Source organism: Amblyomma maculatum, chromosome 5 (genome assembly GCF_055883805.1).
Source record: "Amblyomma maculatum isolate TAMU_Amacu chromosome 5, ASM5588380v1, whole genome shotgun sequence".
Lineage (NCBI taxonomy): Eukaryota > Metazoa > Arthropoda > Arachnida > Ixodida > Ixodidae > Amblyomma > Amblyomma maculatum.
The window spans coordinates 16,749,389-16,767,618 of record NC_139348.1 but is presented as its reverse complement, the minus strand read 5'-3'; the positions used below and the strand labels follow the sequence as shown (position 1 = coordinate 16,767,618).

Here is an 18,230-nt window from a genome sequence, read left to right as displayed (position 1 = left end):
TGATAGGGCAATGCTTTGTGGATGAAGCATTAAACACTTTTTGCGTACCATTCATGAACTCCGATCCCCTATTCACCTTTCTGTGAAAACGGAACAGGAAAAATAAATGAAAAGTAGGGCTAGGTGTTGCATTTATTAATAATATACAGTATAAATGCCACCAAGCTCAGCAAATAAGGCAGAGTAAATATGTCAAGTGAACAAAACGATCAAGTCGAAAAGGAGGAGCTATAAAACCTGCATTTATTTACTTTCACGCGGCCACAGGGCCATTGCATAGACCTCGGAAACAGAGGAGGCGACGCCGCAGCGCGCGTAAGGCAACACCGCGAGGGAAGGGCTCTTTGTTCTTGGCGGACACGGCAGTGGTTTGAAGCGAGCGATCGCCGCCGGCTGCTCTCGTTTCGGATGAGGCGTCTCGTCTACACCTCAATGAAACCCGCCGGCGGTGCGTTCCCACGATGTGCTGTGCAATGGCTATGTATGACCTTCGCCATCGACTCGGCTTCCATCCCTCCTCGTCATCGTTGAGCAGAAACGTCACGAACTGCAGCTTGCCGAAAGTGGCCTGAGTGAGGCGGCATGAGGAAAATGAGGACTGTCCTACGTAGTAGCATGTATACATTTTTCTTTAAAATAATTTCGATTCCTTCTAGTTTCAATTGGTAACCGTCGAAAACTTCGGGTACTTTTCTGGCACTTTGTATTCCTAATGCTTGCGGATGACTAGTTTTCGGCAACTTATCGCTGCGCTTTAAAACACTGTCACAGCAGCAACATGTTTTCATTTTCCTGCAATGCCTGCCTTGCAGCTGCAGCTGGCTTCTCCGATACGCCTGGTCGGTTGACAGCTGAGTAGAAAAAGGAAAACATAAACCTTGCTTACAGCGAACTAAAGAATATTACTGTCAGTTTGATGCATTTCGAGGACGCTGATATACACGTCTGTTCTCTATGCAAAAGTCTTTCACATGGCGCACATGTCCAGACTAAAAATATTTGATCCATTTAGCTATGTTTGAGCCCCGAAAAAAACCTGTCAACCCCAAGGGAGGCTGAGATCCGGCAGCTATCAGCAGCGGCGCGCCGGCTCCTGTTGCCACGCCTGCTACGCTTCCCCCTGCAGACACAAAACTGGCCGGTGGACGGCGGTGGCGGCGCCCACAGCGCCGTCGGTTGAGGCTCCTGGCGGGTGCACGATTGTGTTACGTTACGTCGGGGCACAGTCGCGCGGGAAGCCGCTTGTTGCCCGTTTCGCGTGCGTGCGTGTTTGTCAAGCATGTTGTAGGCGTTTGATCAGAACATTATCCACGTGTTATAATGGCTACGGAACTCCGTTCATTCGAATACCATTGTTTAAAGAGCGCAAAAAGATAATCAGTGTTAAAGGACAAACGCAGGCCGATGTTGTTGATGCTTTGAAGAACACGGACTTTGGTCATGCCTTGGTGAGAGGACGGATGGAGGTAAGTGATTTCCGAACCTAAATGTGCAATGTGGACTGCCGCCTGAATAGGGCACCTTTATCAGAGTAACAGGCAGCGATCCGCGATGTTTCATACGCGCATCCGTTGATGTCCTGCCTGATCTAGCCTCGATCAGAATGGCAGATGAAAACGTGGGTTTCTGACATGTTTTTCAGTGGAAAGTAAGACTTTCAGACTCACATGAGCATTTTCAAGCATTCAGAAATACTTCTCATTAAAGGGATAAATATTGAAAGCCCTTTTGCGGCAATTCGGCTATGTTCATCCCCGGGCATTCTAACTTGATGTATTTCCTAACACTGCATTTTTCCTTTTTGAATAGCTTACACAGGAAGAAAATGCTCAGCTTCGATTGTTTTTGCCTTGGCTTACCTTGAATAGGGTTGTTTCGCACAATCACTGTGATCTGACTAATGCGATTGGCCCAGTAGTGCAGTGAAAACAGCTTCGTCGCGTATGTATAGTAACAGAAACGATGCAACGTAATTCAAAGAAACGTTAGAAACAGTATATGTTAGGCTTGCCCTTTTTGTGTTATGTGTAGATTATTCAGCCCTGCAGCTCTTCATTTTAGTGTTTCTTTTCAGACTACAAATCTCCCACCAGACGCAGCAATTCTGCATGATGAACTGACCGTTAATGGACACGTGGAGTTCATGAAAAAAGAGATCAAGCGGCCTTCTCCTCATAACGCGAAGCTATTCCATTTGATGAAACAGACCAGTGCATCGAGGAGGCAGTGGATGAAAGACACGCAGTCATCAACAGCTGAAGTTATCGAAAAGTACCCTGCTCTATCGAATGCGGAAATGGTGAGCAGGATGCTATATTTATTCCTTTTCCGAATTCTTTCTCGCATGAATGCACATTGTCCTCATTCAAGTTACAGGTGAAGAACCCTATCTAAGTTCTATAACAAAAAACGCACGACGGTTTGAAGCCGACTGGGCCCCTACTTCATGGTGTAATTCTAATCAAGGCGCAGCTTGGCTTTTTAAGCCGTTGTGTTGACGACCTGCGCGCCAATGGTCGCAAACCATGGATGTGCGAAGAGGGAAGGGTCTGGCAACCAGCATCGAATGTCTCCTATCTCGGCCGAAAGACCGCCACCCTAAAAAAAATATTCAAAGCATGGTCTACAAAACCCCTGCTTGGTCTACCCGGCTTCATATGTACGGGAAAAGAAAAACTTCGAGGAAAGCATGAAGCAACACAGAGCGGACGTTTGACAAATGCATAGTCAGCCAGTGCGGTGTCCGAACACTGCAACAGATGCGATCACAAAATCGACTTCAATAGAACGGTTAGTATAAAAGACAATGACACTTATATGCGAAGGAGGCTTTCACCTGAGTCGTGGCATATTCAGCAAACAACGGGGAACGTTAATCGCTCTCTTGGGACCCTTCCCTCTTCATACATCTATGGTTTGCGGCCATTGACACGGAGGTGGTCAATGCAGGGGCTTAAAAAACCAAGCTGCGCATCGCCCGGAGTTACAGCAAGAAGCAGCCAAGTCCACTTCAAAACTTCGTGTCTTTCTGTTAAAGAACTTTGTTGGGGTTATTCACCTGTACCTTAAGGTAAATTTCCCAACCAGACAGACTTCTGTCAGGTGTTTCCTTTTGTGTCTCGATTTATGTTTTATTATTATCGATAAAAATATTGAGTTTAGTAATTAAGTGAAAAGTTTTCTCATTCAAGCTTCATGAGGAGTTCACCGCAATGACAGGCATAAATTTCGTATCGAAGTTGTTGACATTTATAAATCACTACGGAGCACGGTGCTTGGAGCTGGCCAAGGGCCGACGGTGTGCCAAAGAAACAGCCTCCGAGATAGGAGCACGTCTCGAAAAATTGGAAGGAGGCACAAAAAATGTATTTATAACTTTTTCATGTTCATAGTCTTGCTCAGTGCTATAACAGAATTTTGGTTGACTGATTGCTTCGCAGTTGGTGCTCTACGCATATTGCCGATGCTTCCGAAGGAGCAGCCCAGATTTCTGAAAGGGCCGATAAGTGTACTGTTTCATTTCCCTTCGATAGTTTACTCATAAAATTGGCACTAATGTTGACTCATGGTATTGGCGCAGGACACCTACGCCGCTCTTTCTTTGGAGACTTCGCAGCTGCATGAAGCAAAAGAAATCGTCGCCACTTTTGAGGCACTCAATATGGATGCCATTGACCAGACGGTATTGCAGCTGTTACAGAAATATATTGGATTTTTGATATTAAGTACAGCAGCCACAACAAGAACACATTACTGTTTATAACATTTTGTGGCCTTCAAACATCCGCCAGGACCCTGTCAGTACTGCGCCCCATATCGTGCATTGAAGAGGGCTTGAAGAAGACTGCATAATGTAGATTTGGAGGGAAAATAAAAGTTCAGTCCGTTCTGCGCTATTTGAGTTTATTTTTTCCTGGCTTTTAAACAGTGCAAATGTTAGTTCCTGATCAACATCCATGAACCAAACTTCTGGCCCCCTGTTCTTATGACAATGAGCAATAATTTGATGAGAGTTGATTGGAGTCTCTTGTGTAAAAGAAGGCAACTTTTTTTATTTTTCAGTTTGCGTGACGTGAAAACACCTTCTGCAGATACCACATCCATGGCATTTCAGCTAGAGCTATATAGGAGTGCAAATTTCCCTTTTCTGTTTAGAATATCACATGCGGATATTTAGCAAAAATGTCATGAATAATGTTTTTACGTGTAAAATTAATACGCATGTTGTGCTTGCGAAATAGAAGCCCGGGATGAGATGATGAAATATTTTATGCGAACAAAATTTATATGTACAGCCGCTGGAGATGCACCTATTAAGAAGTGTGCGCATAAATTGATTCGTGAGCATGCTGCATTTATCCAGCAGTGCGAAATAGAGCAAGACATTTGCTCCTCACCAAGTGCAAAGCACCGAATATGAATATATTGTAGTTATAAGTTTGGCTTGGTACAAAATGTGCATCAGCAGACTTGTTTGTGCATATTAATGGGCTACAATTACATGACTCTGGCTTAAATTCAAAATGTAATACTGATTTTACCGATTTTAAACATATTCATTGTTATTACTTGCAGAGCAAAAGGTGCCCTCCCTGTCCATGTAGTTCAGCTCAAGAGGCAGTTCTGACGTGAGCAGCAGGAATTTTAAAAGTTTTATATGTATACATATTACTAGCTCAATGAGTTACTGCCCTTTTAGCAACTGCAGTTAGTAACGACAGGGTTAGTAACTTTTACTAACTTACCCGTTACTAACTGCACTTACTAACTCAATCGGGTGCTACCCTGTTAGTAACTGAAGTTAGCAACGGGAAGGTTAGTAACAGTTACTAACCTTCCCATTGCTAACTGCACTTACTAACAAGGTAGTAACATATGTGACAAGCAGTTGCTACCCTAAAGTTAGTAAAAATACTACATTTTTTCTAAGAGTGTATGACAGAAACTTGGCTACATGACGCGATTTGTGATGACGAAATAATCCCACCCGGTTACATCTTATTCAGGCCAGATCGTGGTTCACGTGGTGGCGGCGTTGCAGTTTTCGTTAAATTTGACACCTGTGTGACCGTTCTGGACCAAATACCTGAACATGAAAGCTTATTGTTGAAAGGTTCATTGCATGGATTTTCTTTCTTGTTATGAACTTTTTATCGCACACCCGACGAGCACGAATTATTTCTTGAACAACTGAACGAACATCTTTTAAATCTACCTAACAGAAATGTAATTCTAACCGGGGATTTTAATCTACCGCACATTGACTGGAAGCGCCCTGTGTATGGGAACTACAAGAATGCTGACGCTTTACTCGAGACTATGTATGGATTATGTATCGACGAAATCGTAACTGAATGTACCCGCGAAGATGCTGTGTTAGAACTTCTCTTTGTTGGCCAAATGCTGTGTCGAACCTGGTATTTCCGATCACCGTTTAGTGCATTTTTTTCTGGACAACAAAACAAATCATGAGGCCTGCCCAAAATTATAAGACCATAAAGAAAGACTTTTGCCGCGCAAATGACACGGCCATTATTGAATACCTGGCAGATAATCTAGATAATAATATTGAGAAAGATGTGCACGGTTTATGGAATAGATTCACTAGTGCTATTCGATATTGTACAGAACATTTCGTGCCCACGAGACATGTAAAAAAAATCGAAAAAACCCATGGATTGACAGGGACATGATACACACCAGCCATAAACTGAAACGTATAAGAAAAAGGGGCGAAAAGCCGTCACAAAAGTTCCACGATTTAAAGCGCAGTTAATTTAACTGAGACGATTAAGATCGCAAGAAAGCGCTACTTCAATACAACACTTTCTCAGTTTTTTAAGGAGCAATTCATCTAAATTTTGGCGTTATCTCGCTCAAGGCAAGGACGATGTTAAGGAGCTTAGGGTAAATGGTAGATTAGTAAAGGAAAGCAAAGAATTGCACAGGTTTTCAATGAGTACGTTCAAACTGTTTTTTCAACTCGCAGTGAGCAAAATCTGTTAAACTCTCAGATAAATTTTGAGGATGTACCTGTCATTTTGGCTGAAGGAGCCCTAACGATGTTACACAACCTGGACGAAAAGAAAAGCCCAGGCCCCAGATGCTATTCATACTTCATTCTTAACGCGCTACGCTCCGCAGATTGCACCTTTTCTGGCAAAGATTTTTCAAGCTTCTTTCGGTAGTGGTAAAGTACCCTCTGATTGGAATCGGGCACGTGTTGTACCATTGCACAAAAAGGGAGATAAATACACAGTGTCTAATTACAGACCCGTATCTGTAACGTCCACATGTTGCAAGCTACTAGAGCATAATCTGGCTGGTTATATTTGGGCTTACCTGTCACGCAATTGGTATCCACTGTACACGAATTTGCTACGACACTCAATAACTCCGGTCAAGTTGACGTGCTATTATTACTAGATTTTTGCAAAGCGTTTGATAAAGTTGAGCACGGAAAATTACTCTATAAGTTAGAATACATTGGTCTACCGAGTTACCTTATATAGTGGATAAGTTCATACCCTGCTGTAGCGCCCTCGGGCTAAGCGGGGTAATCATTGAATAAAGAAAGAAATAAAGAAAATAAATATCTTGGCATTACTATTACTAATAATCTCTTCGGGAGTGATCACCTTTCAAATATTTGTTCATCAGCTTTTAAGAAACTTTGTTTTATCAGACATAAACTCAAAGATGCTCCATCCAATCTTAAACTACTGGCTTACACCACATATATCAGGTCTAAACTTTAGTATACTTCAATCATCTGGGACCCTCACACTAAAAAAAGACATTTATAGAATTGAAAAAATACAGAGAACAACCGTCAAGTTCATCTTTATTAAATATCAAAGAATTTACTCTCCTACTAACCTCATGACCGCCAACAACATTCCGCTCCTTGAAACTCACAGGAAAATGACTCGTTTACTCTTTATGTATAAAATTTTAAACAACCAATTAAACCTCAGTCCTCCACCGTGTGTGAAGGTTTCCAGCACTAGGCGGACACGTCATCACCATAGTCACTCACTGCAGCCAATTTATGCAAAATCTAAATCATTTATGCATGGTTTTTATCCAAGGACAATTTCTGAACGGAACACTCTTCCAGAAAGCTTAATTCAGTCTCCAGACTTAGACCAGCTCTATAGCAACATCTGTTTGGTTCACAGTTGGGTCGGAGTTTTAGGCCATGTATTGTTACTTTGATGTCGCGAAAATGTTTGTCATAATTTCCTTTTTTGTCTCTCCGGCTGTTGGTCAACACATTTCATGTCATTACATTGCCTCTGTTGGTTAGTTTTACGGGTGCTTTGCGTGATTTATCGCGTTTCTTGTGCGCTGTATATATGTATGCCACTCCTGCTAGGACCGGAATACTGGTCTGCAGTATCTTGAAAAAAATAAATAATTAAAGACCAACACGCCGAGAAAGAGACCAAACGAGAACGAGTGACTCTGGGACATAGTGTACTGGACGATGCCCGCGGTTGTAACAGACTTCTGGTATAGGTCTGGGAGGCGGTAAGGCGTTCGTGGGCGATTTCGCAGGCCATAGTTGCTTGGGCGATAGCATCACGCGCGTACTTCGTGGTCGAGCCCAAAGATGGCGGCAGCAGTTTATCCAATGGCAATGCAGCATGTCGACCAAATAGAAGGTAGAAAGGCGAATACCGTGGGGTGTCATGGCGCGACGAATTATAAGCAAATGTTACATAGGGCAATGCAATGTCCCAATCACGATGGTCGGGTGCGACGTATATAGATAGCATGCCAGTGAAGGTCATGTTCAAGCGCTCAGTAAGCCCGTTCGTTTGAGTATGGTAGGCTGTAGTGAGCTTATGCTGCGTGGAACAGGACCGGAGTATGTCGTCAAATACCAAGGACAAAAAGTAGCGGCCGCGGTCTGTCAGCGATTGGCGTGGAGCACCGTGGTGAAGGATGGCATTTTGTAAACAGGTAATCGGCAACATTGGTGGCCCAACTGGTTGGTAATGTACGCGTGATAGCGTATCGGGTGGCGTAGTCAGTCGCTACAACGATCTAGCGGTTGCCGGAACTGGATGTCGGAAATGGTCTGAGGAGGTCTAGTTCTACACGATGGAAGTGTTCTAGGAGTACGTCGATAGGCTGCAGAAGACCGGCAGGCAATGTGGATGCGCGCTTCCTGCGTTGACAGCGGTCGCAGCTGGCAACGTAACGCCGAACACTACGATATAGACCGGGCCAAAAGGAGCGGCGTCGGACCCGATCGTACGTTCGTGAGATACTAAGGTGACCCGCGGTGGGCAGGTCATGTAGTTCCCTGAGGACAGACGAGCGGAGACGAGCGGAGACGCTAGCGAACGACGAGCAGGAGCAGCGGTCCATCAGGGCGAAAGTTGCGGCGGTACAGGATGTCATCGCGAAGAACAAAGAGTTGAAGTGTACGGTCTGGGATGGCACCGCGGAGGTGATCGATTAGTGAGCGCAAGGAGGAGTCTTGCTGCTGCTCTTCCGCGATGTTAAGTAGATCAGAGATAGCGAACAAGCAAGGGCCGAGGTCATGTCTGCAGGGTGACGAGACAGGCAGTCAGCGTCTCGATTAGACGCCCTGACTTGTAGACAACGGTGCAGGAATACTCTTGGAGGCGCAATGCCCAACGACCAAGCCGGCCTGTAGGGTTCTTCAGTGAAGAAAACCAACAAAGAGCATGGTGGTCAGTCACAACCGAGAAAAGACGGCCAAACAGGTAGGGTCGAAATTTAGACGCGGCTCAAACAAGAGCTAGGCGTTCGCGCTGTGAAATGGAGTAATGGCGCACGGCAGTGGAGAGAGGCGGCTGGCATATGCGATGACACGACTTTGACTTTGGTGACGTTCGGCGAGCGTGACACCGATATCATATCCGCTAGCATCTGTGCAAACTTCTATTCGAGCCGACGGGTCGAAATGGGCTAATAATGGTGAGGTGAGCCGGTGAATCAGTGAAGAAAATGAGTTTTTATGAGCAGGGCCCCAGGTAAAAGGGGTGTCGCTCTTAAGGGGGTCGATGAGGGTACGAGCGATGGCAGCAAAATTTTTGATTGAAAGTCAGGCATAGGAGCACAAGCCGACAATGCTTCGCACATCCGTAGATTATCGAGGCAGAGGGAAGTTCTTGACAGCTTGAAGTTTAGCAGGACCTGGGCGGACACCAGAAGCACCGACAAGATTCCCAATAATTGTGAGTTGGCGGCGTCCGAATTGGCATTTCGACAAGTTGAGCTGCAACCCGGCTCTGCGGAAGACAAAAAGAATGCTCGTCATTCTTGTGGAGGAAAAAACTACGACGTCGTCGAGGTAACACCATCATGTAATCCATTTAAAGCCCCGAAGCATGGAGTCCATCATTCGCTCGAAGGTAGCAGGCGCATTCCAGAGACCGAGTGGCATGTCTTTAAACTGGTATAATTCATCTGGTGTGACGAATGCGGTCATTTCACGGTCTTTGTCATCGACAGCACTTTGCCAATTGCCGGATCGAAGGTCGATGGAAGGGAAACATTTGGCTCCGTGAAAGCAATCCAAAGCGTCATCGATTCTTGGGAGATGATACATGTCCTTTTTCGTGATGCCATTGAGGTGCCGGTAATCAACGCCGAAGCGCCCGTTCCTATTCTAATTTTAGCAAGGACAACTGGTGAAGCCAATGGGCTCGACGAAGGTTCTATGATGTCTTTAGTAAGCATCTTGTCCACCTCCAGCTGAATGATGTTGCGTTCTGTACTGGACACTCTATGCGGACATCTTTCAATAGGAGCGGCGTCACCGATGTTTATGCGATGCGTAACCACGGAGGTCCGAGCCAAAGGGTGGTTATCGCAGTCAGAGATGTCGCGAAAAGAGGAAAGAAGAGATCCGAGGTCGTGAGTTTGTGCTGGTAAAAGGTCAGAAGCAATCACCTTTGTGTATTCGTAAGATGATGGGACGTCTGACAAGTGGCGGTTCGCCGAGGGGGGTATGCAGCCTGTAACAGCTGATACAACGCATTCGGAAGCAGGGCACAGCGTGGCGAACGACATGCCTTGAACGTGCTGAACGTGCGATGCGAAGTTGAGGACCGGAGGGAAACTTCATTGGCATACATACCCTACTGAAAAAATTGTATGAAGCAATAACCTTACATTTTCTCACACAGTCTCACTCAATTCACGTAAGAAATCACACTTAAGTCGCATATAACGGCGTAAGATTTAATAGTTTCTTGTACATTAACATAAATTATGGAAGATATTTTATGATAGTGACGTGTACCGTATGAGAGTCTATGTGATTTTATGAGATTGCGTGAGGTTATTGCCCCGTAGAACGTTTTGTTTTTCAGTGGGGTAGTGACCACTGTATGCGCAAGGGCAACCTTCCGTGCGAGAGGTACATTAAGGGCTGGAGTAACGATTTGCTGGCCATCGGGGACTGGCGGGACGGACACGAACGATACATAGGTGACGGTCCAGGCGGAGAAAATTGACAGTACATTGGCGGTGCATAACTGGATCCGGCGGCTCCTCCGTAAAAGGTAGGTCGAGCTGAACAACACTTGTGGCACAATCAAGGACGGCAGATTGTTCAGAAAGAAAGTCAAAGCTGAGGATTAGATCAGAAGGGCTGTGTTTAAGGACAGTGAAGAGACCAGAAGTATGACGGCCGGCGATTGACACACGAGCTGCACACATTCCAACGACAGCAGAAGTACCAACATCAGCAACACGGACAACAGCTGAGCGGACAGGAGTGAGCACGTTCCTTAGGCGATGGCGGAGACGGGCACTCATAACGGAAACGTTCGCCCCCGTATCGATCAGAGCTGTAACAGTGATCCCGTCCGCGTCGACTCTAAGCATGTTTCACCGGGCCTGGAGAGTTGGAGGGTTTTCGGGTCGGGTCGTGAGAGTAGTATCACCTCCAGACGCTGCAGCCATCAATTTCCCGAAAGACAGTGAGCAAATGGATCAGGAGATGACGGGCGGCGAGATCGAGGCGACGGAGAATGACGGTGCAGGGCGGCGACGAAGGGTTGGAGTCTGAGCGTCGGAGCTTGAGAATTGCTGTTCAGAGGGCGATGAAGGGCGGCGAGAATAGACGTAATCCGGGTAGCGGCGATAAGTCTATGGCGGACGAGTTCGGCAGTGTCGAGAGATATGACCGACTCGGGAGCAGTTAAACGCACTCTTTTAAAGCAGATAGGCTTGATGTCAGGTGTTCTCCACTCACCTGGGTCGAGGTTGCGGCGAAGGCAGTGCGGATGTCCAGAACCAAGTACCGGGGACACACGGCGATTATCTGGGGAGCTAATAGAGCATATAGGTTGGATTCGGATAGTGGCGAATTCTTGCCGGACAACAGCCTGTATAAGGAATACCGTAGGGGCAATGTCCGGTCCCGATAGTTGGGAAACTGTGGGAGACACTGCATCTAGTTCCCGGCGCACAAGTCGTGTCAGGCTGTCGGACGTTGGCAAAGGGCAGTTGGGGTTAAGTCCACGCAGGACGACATCGCAACCATGTTCGGCAGCCGCGTGAACTGAGAGGAAATACGGAGGCTTTTCGCTTGTTCAATCTGGCGGCATTCATTTAGAATCGTGTCAACAGTTTCGCAGTCCTTGCACACGAGCAAGTTGAAGGCGTCGTCGGCTATTCCCTTAATACATTGCCAAATTTAACATTCTCTAACACTGCGGTGTCAACTTTCATGCAGAGAGCCGAAATGTCGTGAATGTATAGATCGTACGACTCTCTGGACGATTGTTTTCGGCATGCAAGCTCCTTCTGCGCGGCGAGGTGAAGTCCGATTGGCTTACCAAACAAGTCAGAAAGTTTCGTCTTGCAGAGGTCCCAACTGGTTAGTTCCTCCTTGTGGGTCTCGAACCAGACCTTTGCAGTGCCCGTCAGGTAGAAAATGACGTTAGCGAACTTCATGGTCGGGTCTCACCTGTTCTGTGCACTCACGATCTCGTACATAGCGAGCCAGACCTGCACGTCAGCACCATCCACTCCATTGAAGGTTCCAGGATCACGTGGGCGGGTAATGATAGCCATAGCCGTTGAGGAGGACGCCGATGGTGCAGCCCCGTCACTAGTCATGGCTTAAAGAGCCGGGAAGTCGAAGAACGCTGCGGAGTTCCGTGCTTGCTGTAGGCTACCCAGCCCATCGAACCAATAATGTAGCGAGATACACACACACAGATGTATTTACTGATGTTTACAAAGGGGAAGCTGACCACAGCACTGACAAGCAGCTTCAGGCCAGTGGCGCCCAGCATAGAGAAAGGTATTTGGTAAAAAGCGGACACTTCCATAGCGCCCAACGGCCCTATTGACTGTAGCGCACCAAGCGGCTGAAGCTCGCTGCACATCCGCTTTCGTTAAAGGCGCGCAGTTTGAATGCTAGCAAGCGATTGCCGTACTGCCGCACCCTGTCGGTACATTATTTCTATTCTGTACGGTGTGGTACTATTTTTCTATTTATTTTCAGCAATGAAATATAACATTAGGTCACAAATACTTGTGACCGGCCATCAACGCAGCCGCGTCAAAGCCTTTGCCAAACACGGTAGGGGCTTTGACTTAGCGGTCGACTGTTTTCGTCCGTGATGTCGTGATGCTTTGCCAACAGTTTGCCGCACCATCGACGCTGAAGAAATGTATTCGCTGTTGTTTTCAAGAAGAGTGCGAATTCGGTCTTGTCTGTCTCGGGGGAGCGCCGGGTTAATGGCGAAATCGGGCTGCTTGGCTCGGTTGGGTGCATTGTCTTCAAGTTGGCTTGGGAGGGCGAAGGCTTCTCTGGTGTCCGCTAGCTCGTCAAGGAAAGCAATCGTCATGCCCTTGTTCAGGTGCCGGTATTCTTCGGTGGAGTTCGTGACGAGCACTTGAGCTTGCCCATGGCGGAAATGGGTGACACCTCTTGCGACTCCAAGTGCTCTATCAGCTGAGTGTTTCTTTCGACAACCCCTTCCGCAAGTTCGACTTCTTTTGTACCCACATGGGGGATGACGCTTGATCGGGGCGGTATGGTCAATTCTCCGTCGAGGACGTTGAGAGCAACATGATGCGCCGAAGTTCTCGTAGTCGGTATGGCTTTCTCCATCGAAAGCGTTATGGGCTTGGATCGGAGGTTGATGATCGGTCGATGTTCGTTCAGAAACTCCATGCCCAGAATCACGTCGCGAGAACAGTGCTGTAGGACGGCGAAGCTGGTAGCGTAGGTACGTCCATTTACTGTAACCTTTGCGGTGCATCGCCCCGATGGCGTAATAAGGTTACCGCCAGCGCTGTGGATTAGCGGGCCGTCCCAAATGGTCGTTACTTTCTTGATCTGGGCAGCGAAAGCTCCACTGATGACAGAGTAGTCAGCTCCGGTGTCCACTAGGGCGGTAACTATGCGTCCTTCGACAGCAACCGCAAGGTCGCTTTTGTTCAGGTCCTAGTACTGCACGTTGGCTTCGGTGTTCATTCTCTGCTTCGTCTCGTGCTGAGGTCACAGCCGGGGCACATTGTGGTCACGTCGCTGGCGGCGATGTCAACTTGAAGTCTGGTCGTGATCTCGTCGACGTTGTCGTCTTGTGGATCGGCGATTTAATGGCTGCGTCGTCGTGACTCGTCGTCGGCGATGGAGGATCTTAGCGTTTTCAGCCGTGAAGCAACCTCACCTCCAAAGGTTGCTCTATTTAGTTCGAAGGCTTGGGAGCCTTCCGCGCACACTGTCATCGTAGGTACGGCCTGGCGACGCAAAGCGGCCCTTGTACGGCGAGGGTGAGTGTGACAGACGAATTGGTGACGCGTGCTCTCCTCTCAGCAGGAAGTCGTCGATTTCTTGTGGTCGCTTGGCAGGATGGGGTCGTGGGGCATCCATGGCGAAGCCGCGCAGGCCGATGCGTCTGTAAGGGCAGTGGTGTAGGATGTGGCCGACCTCGCCGCAGTGGAAGCATGATGGCCGGTTGTTCGCAGTCTCCCAGGCGTCGCACTTCCTGGGGCGGGGGGTCATTAGTAGGCTTGACGGGCGGGGGCCAGGGGGCGGCTTTTTGGAACAGGACGGTAGCGACGAAGGGCTGGAAGGTCACGTCGGGGTGCAGGACGACGTAATGCAGCAGCATAGTTCATGGCTGCTGCTTATTGGACTGGAGCAGTCAGAGCCGTCACTTGAGGAACACCCAGGGCCTGCTTGACATCTTCACGGACGACGTCCTCGAGCGTCGCCAACTGGGGTTGTTGGGATGGCGGTAGCAACCGGCGGAGTTCTTCTCGCGCGATCTCCTGGAGGAGGTCCCGAATGCTCTCTCCGCTCGCGGATGCACTGCTGTAGGCGTTTGCGTAGACCGGCTGGAGTGGTCACTCGTAATGGCGCATCCGGGTGTCCATCGTCCTCTCGATGGTCGACGCTTGTTTCAAATTCCGCCACTGTTTTGTCGGAATTCTGACCAGCCCTGCAAAAAGAAACTAACGCCTGGCAATAAAAATTTCACTTTCTCACCTTCGGACATTTTAGAGTCGGCGCGGCGAAATAGGTGCTTCATGACCTCTACGTAGACCAGGACGGGCTAGTTAGGGATTTGGAGTCTTGATTTGAGGAGGGCCTGAACTCTTTCTTTTCAGACAGAACTAGCAAATGCCATCAAAAACTCTGCTTTGAATGTCTCCCAATCCTTTAAATAAGTCTCGTCATTTTCGAACCAAACTCGAGCATGTCTTTGAAGAACAAAGTAGACTTGCCTGAGTTTCGCAGCGTCGTTCCAGCCGTTGAATTCTGCCACACGGTCGAAAAGATCCATCCACTCTTCCGCATCTTCACTGGGCAGTCCTTGGAAGATGGGGGGGGGGGGGGGGGGCTCCCGGGGCTGCACGAAGACGACTGGCACTGTTGACTGAGACATTGCCAAATTTAGTGCTTTCCGGAGTCTAACGGGGTAAGGCAGCATACCGTGTTCGGGTTGTAGGCCTTGGAGTCGGCGGCTGACTCGGTGACCTGTAGGCTTGTCCCCCAGGGTGACAGCAACTAGGCTGAGGTCTTCGCTTGAAGGATCAAGGGCGCGCCTCCGCTAAATATCACGTGGTGGTGACGAGGTCGGTGACACAAATGAAGAGTCGAGAATAGCACTGAAGAAACTCTTTAGTGGGTTGCCTTGCGCCCGCAAAAGAACTAAGCAGCTTGTCGGCGGCGATAGCAACAAATGTGCATGCCCGTCGCGCTCGTCAACGCTCAATTTTGGTCGGCTGGTCAACGGTTGGTCAGGACGGTCTAGATACCGTCGCAAACTGCTACTAGCACAACCCTGGAGCATTGTAGAAACATAGGCGAGTGGCCGGAATCTTCGAGACAGATCTCGGCGCATCTTGCTCGAAAACGAAACAGATAAAGGTGCTTCTCGCGACATCAAGCATTAACAAGCAAAGAATACAGAACTGATACGCGATCCAGAGTCAGAGTGATAAGGCCGCATGCCGGCGGCTGCTAAAAAACAACAAATACAGTTTTGTATGTTTCGCAGCAATATGTTGGCTGGAACTTACGCTATCGCGTCATCGCGAAGTTGTGAGTGAAAACAGAGAAAGGGGTGCCGTAGCGGTGAGCTTCGGACTACTGCGCGATAGTGGCTTTCGAATCATGACACTTTAGTGGCCAAAAGTGTCCCCTATGGCATAAATAAAGGTGAAATCATACAGACAACTGCTATGTGCAAAAGTCATGTCTTTACTTTCAAGGCGAACATAAGCGTAGCCATGCAGCTCTCGGGTAACTCCAGGTTTAACCCCAAATAAACCCCAGCTAATTTTTTCACCACAGCCTTAGAAAGCAAAATATACTTTAGTCGATAAATATTCCACCTTGGTGGCTCTGTATTGGAGCGATCTAATCCCCTATAAGTGTTTTTATGCATTTAATCAGTTCAGTAAGTCAATTAAAGTCGTACTATATAATCGAAAAAGTTCGCGCGCCAAATATTCGGAGCAATTCGCAGCGCATGTGTGCGAGTTTAGATAGTAGGCTTTTCCGCGCTTTGTAATGAAGCGCTCATCAAAGAAGGGCCCAGAGCAAGCAACCGAACCGCGGAAAGCGAGACAACCAACTCCAGGAAGGCGGGGGGCTATTGTTCACGGAGCTTTGCAGCCAGATAGTGTGGCCCAGCCGATGTTCCCGCCATTGCGGCGACGACATCGTTGAGGTAAGAAGCAAACAAAAAACAGCGGACTCCCACGTGACAGGAAGTCAGTCCTCTGATATGTCCTTTCTTCACATCCGGTGTCTGGGGACGGTAGAGAGCACAGAGCTGCGAGCAAGTCCAAACCAAAATGCCGGAGCAGGTCAGAGCTTCAGCATGTCGAAACTTTTACGCTTTGTCTGTTCCCGAGGCGGTGGCGGTCGCCGGAGCAACGCAGCGGAGCCATTGTTAGCCCCAGCGGCCGCCTTTCTTTCTTGGCTAGAGATAGCGATGCGTCCCCCGAAGCCGATGAGGTTGCGGCCCCAACTTAGGGCAGATAGCACGCCACAGCGAATTTTTTTTTCGTTTTCAGGATTTTCTTCATTGGGCCTCGGCTTTGCCCTTGGCCTGTATTCCGACGATAGGAGTTAAATGTTTGACGCCAATTGAGAGAAGAAACGTATATTGAGTCCTTTCGTCTCGCATATTTCCAGAAGGAATGTCAGGTACACATATCCTCTATAAATTTAAACATATCTGCAATTGTCAGTGAATGAATAGTACACACAAAAACCGGCATAAACGATGGGCCTCATACTTTGTAAAGTGCTCCTAAATTAACTTCTGAAGGAGCATCAGCAGAATAAAAGCACACATTTTTGTTAAACTTTTACAATAAATAAAAGTTACTCCATGAATGTTTGCTCAAAAGAGATGAACGCGATGCCTGCATTGAAAACTTCGTGATGTCGCCGCGGCAAGCGCGGTGAATTCAAATATTTTAACAAACAGGGGCCATATTCATATACACACAAAAAACACATTCATTCTCTGCGTATTGTACTGAAGAAGAACTAAAGTAAACCATCAACCCAAGCTACTACTTGCAACACAATCCTAACTAGGTTTTCTAACTGTTGTGAACATGTGTTGCCATAGGCAGATTCATTAAATTGCCTGAAAAGCAGGCCATTTCATTTCATGCATTTATGAGGACATGAAGGATGGAAGCAAAAATTTGCAGTAGCTTAACTCAGCTAAGCCAGGATATACAAAGAGAACGAAGTAGCAGTCGTTGATGAGACCGAATCGATTCTCTGTTGTTGTTCTTGTCTCACATTCTTCCTGCCTTGCGTCATCGCATTGCAACTCCCTGTTCTCACTCTTCTGGGTTTCCATCGCTCGTTTAGCTCTCTCAGCTTCATGTTTCCTATGTGAACCGCTTCATGCCGGCGAATGATGTCGACTGGATGAGCGGATTCGGCTTCTAGGCGAGCGTAGCGAGTGATCGAGTGGCTGCTCTACGGCTTATATCCCGCGCTGAGGAGCACCGTGCCTGCGCAGTGAGGCGAATAGATAAACAATGCCGTCACGTGCGACGCTTCGCGGACACCGGGGATATGTACCGGTACGACTGCAGTTGGCCAGGTGTGTAAAGAAGATGTGTGATGTAGAAGAAGAAGCAAAGCAGCAGCAAATGAAAGGAGCGCCGCCCGCTCCCTGCACTACACGTGCGAAAAAGCGGGCGGCGAGTAGGCCGTGTGCCGTTGGCATGCGGCTGTATGTCGGCTGGAGGTCAAACTGCGGCGCACGCTTACCCCCGTTGAAGAGGCTTGGGAGGCTTCCCCCCTCGGATGCTCTTCGGTCGGGGCCCAGAAGGCCCTCAGCCGCCGGGCTCGCGAGACGGCTGGCACTTGCGGCGGCCTGGACTAGGGCTGCTGATCAACTGAGGCCTGTGTTCCTCTTTGATGCAGGAAACAAAGCGTTTCACAAGCAAAGCGAAACGCACCGCAGCTAGCCGAGTGAAGCTTTTGCTTCAAAAGATGCATTTAAGCAGCTTGACGAGTGCGCAATGTCATGCGTATACTAGAGAACGCGTGTAGAGTACGGTATCCTGAAACCAAGAATGATAATTGTCATTTAGGCAATATCCTAACCTACCGGTTAATTCTAAACACTGAAAAACGGTTCTAAACAAAGGTTCATTCTGCTTAAATAAATTAAGTTCAGTTTAGTCGTTCAGTCATGTCCGACTCTTAGTGACCCTATGGACCATATCACGCCACG

The 18,230-nt window shown here is 47.9% G+C and overlaps 1 protein-coding gene across 1 annotated transcript in view; it reads left to right on the top strand.

Annotated features, from left to right (window-relative positions):
• Positions 1-1,333: 1,333 nt before the first annotated feature.
• The window catches only part of LOC146187810 (uncharacterized), a 121,939-nt gene continuing 105,042 nt past the window's right edge, over positions 1,334-18,230 (top strand). The window contains exons 1-3 of the mRNA XM_084603445.1: positions 1,334-1,466; positions 2,075-2,299; positions 3,581-3,682. Of these exons, the coding sequence (XP_084459571.1) occupies positions 1,461-1,466; positions 2,075-2,299; positions 3,581-3,682 (333 nt within the window). The 5' untranslated portion in view covers positions 1,334-1,460. The remainder of the gene's footprint in view (positions 1,467-2,074; positions 2,300-3,580; positions 3,683-18,230) is intronic.